The sequence below is a fragment of the Lottia gigantea genome, assembly GCF_000327385.1.
Source record: "Lottia gigantea unplaced genomic scaffold LOTGIsca_17, whole genome shotgun sequence".
Taxonomy (NCBI): Eukaryota; Metazoa; Mollusca; class Gastropoda; family Lottiidae; genus Lottia; species Lottia gigantea.
The window spans coordinates 2,710,588-2,712,866 of NW_008708133.1; the positions used below are offsets into that span (position 1 = coordinate 2,710,588).

The 2,279-nt window shown below is 35.3% G+C and overlaps 1 protein-coding gene across 1 annotated transcript; it reads left to right on the forward strand.

Moving 5' to 3' along the window:
* Positions 1-50: 50 nt before the first annotated feature.
* LOTGIDRAFT_158599 (hypothetical protein) lies at positions 51-1,367 on the forward strand (the record flags this gene model as incomplete). The annotated part of the gene is made up of 2 exons (XM_009051747.1): positions 51-624; positions 775-1,367. 2 exons carry the CDS (start codon positions 51-53, stop codon positions 1,365-1,367), a joined length of 1,167 nt encoding a protein of 388 aa, XP_009049995.1.
* Positions 1,368-2,279: the final 912 nt, after the last annotated feature.

The following is a 2,279-nucleotide window of genomic DNA, read 5'->3' on the forward strand; positions in this document are numbered from 1 at the left end:
ATATCAGATAGAAGAATGATAAGAATTGAATAAAAAAACACCCTTTAAAAATGAAACCAGAAACTTTAGTTATGAAAATAATAGAAGCTATGGAAACGAATTCGCCGACTCTAATAACTTACAACGGTAAAAAAGTGCACATTACCCAAAAGATTATCGATAAATACAAACATTGCAAAGTCAGAGACGATATAGACTGGGAAAGAATTGATGAGAATTTAACTAAAAAAGGTGGATTTTTACCTTTCTTACCTATAATCTTTGCTGGTTTAGCTGCAGCAGGAGCAACTGCTGGTGGGGCTGCTGGGATAGCCGAAGCTGTCAACGCAAAGAAAGCAGCTGCAGTAAAAGCAGCTGAAGAACGTAGATACAATTTGGCAATGGAAAGAGAAGCACGAGGAGGTTCGGGAGTAGGAGATATTTTAGGGACGGTGAAAGAATTCGGACAAAGATTTGGCGAAGAAACCAAGAAAACCGTTAAAGAGGGATTAAGCAAATTAATAAATAATATCGACACCGGAGAAATGAAGGTCAAACACAAGGGCAACGCCATATTTTTTAAAAACATACGTTCGGACGAGGGAATCTTTGTTTCAAAGTATAAAGGCAACGGGGTGATTTTTGGTACGAAAATGTAATAAATAAAAATGGGCAAGAAATTCAAACATTCAGACATATTTCCTAGCAACCCGATGCTCATGTGCATTTGCGGATCTTCGGGTTGTGGAAAGACTTACCTCACTTTTAACATGTTGACAACACCGAACCTTTTAGATTTCGAGTCTCTGTATATTTACACGACTACTCCCGAACAATCCTATTATCAGTTTCTCAAAGCTTTGGAATACATCTCGAAAGAAGAAGTTCAAGACATTTTTCACTACTACGAAAGCAACGAAGACTTGCAAGAGAACGCAGAAATAAAAGACAATTTAGACGACTTTATCAAAGAAAAGAATCCCTCTCTGAAACCGACCGACGTCAAAGTGTTTCTGACTAAAAACGTCAACGATTTAGACTTGTCTAAAATCGACAACCACCGAAAGAACTTAATTGTCTTTGACGACTGCTTAGCACAAAAAAGACAAACCGTTCAACAAGAATTCTTCACGAAGGGAAGACATCACAACTGTCAATGCATATATCAACCCCAATCTTTCTACGGAATGGACGCCATGTTTATCAGAAAGAACGCAAATTGTTTTTTGCTGTTTGAACTAAACGACAAAGATTTATCTCAAATCATTCAGTCGATAAATCACGGAATGGACAGAGATAAAAAGGATTGTAAAGCTCAATGGGGAAACCCGGATGATCATGGATATGTATTTGTAAATAATAGAAACCCGCGGGTGAAAGAGTTATGACAGACATTTGTTAAATTTTATTTTTTTAAAAATGACGGATTGGAATAATATTTTAAAAAGGAAATAGAGAATATATCAAAGCTAAGAATAAAATAAAGACCTAAGTTGAAAATAACAGATTACAACAACTCGGATTAACGGAAAATCTACAGACTCTATTTCAACCCATATTAAAATCTCAAGAAGATATTAAAAAGAAATTAGCTTTAGAACCTACACCTCGTATAGAACCCACACCTCATCACCCCAAAGCGATTGAATATAGTGGTGTTATAATTAGGACATTAAATGATATAAAACGTCTTTTTTCAAACCCTGAGCCAGATTTACCAAAGAGCATTTCACCAATCGTTGATAAGGGTTTGTTGTTCAATGGTTTTAGAATAAGATTTAGTGGAAATTCACCACAATTAAAAATCGATACAAAAGATTACATATACACATTAACGAGAGGGTTAATAGATTTAATGAATGGCGAGGACATTGAAATTGCCGATTACAAGGATTTAGTAGCATACTCAAAATTTCTAGATGCAATAAGAAAGTCGGGACCCGAAACAAGAAGATCGAAAGAAGTTAAACTATATAAAAGAGTAATTGAACATGATGAAGAGGATGTAGATGATTATGCAGAAGATTATCCAATCATACAAGAAATAGACGAATTCGATGATATGGTGGCATCTGGGCAAGGTATAACTTTTTTACCAGATAACAACGATGAACTATAGTTAATAGATTAGAAATAATATTAGCGGCCATGAAAGAAGGTCATCGATCGGACAGACAATACGACGAAGTCAATGGCATATTAAAACGGCTTTTGGAGAAAAAAACCATCACTAAAAAAGACTATATGAACGTCATTAACAATGTCCAATAAAGAGCAATTGTTCGTTATCACCTCGAATA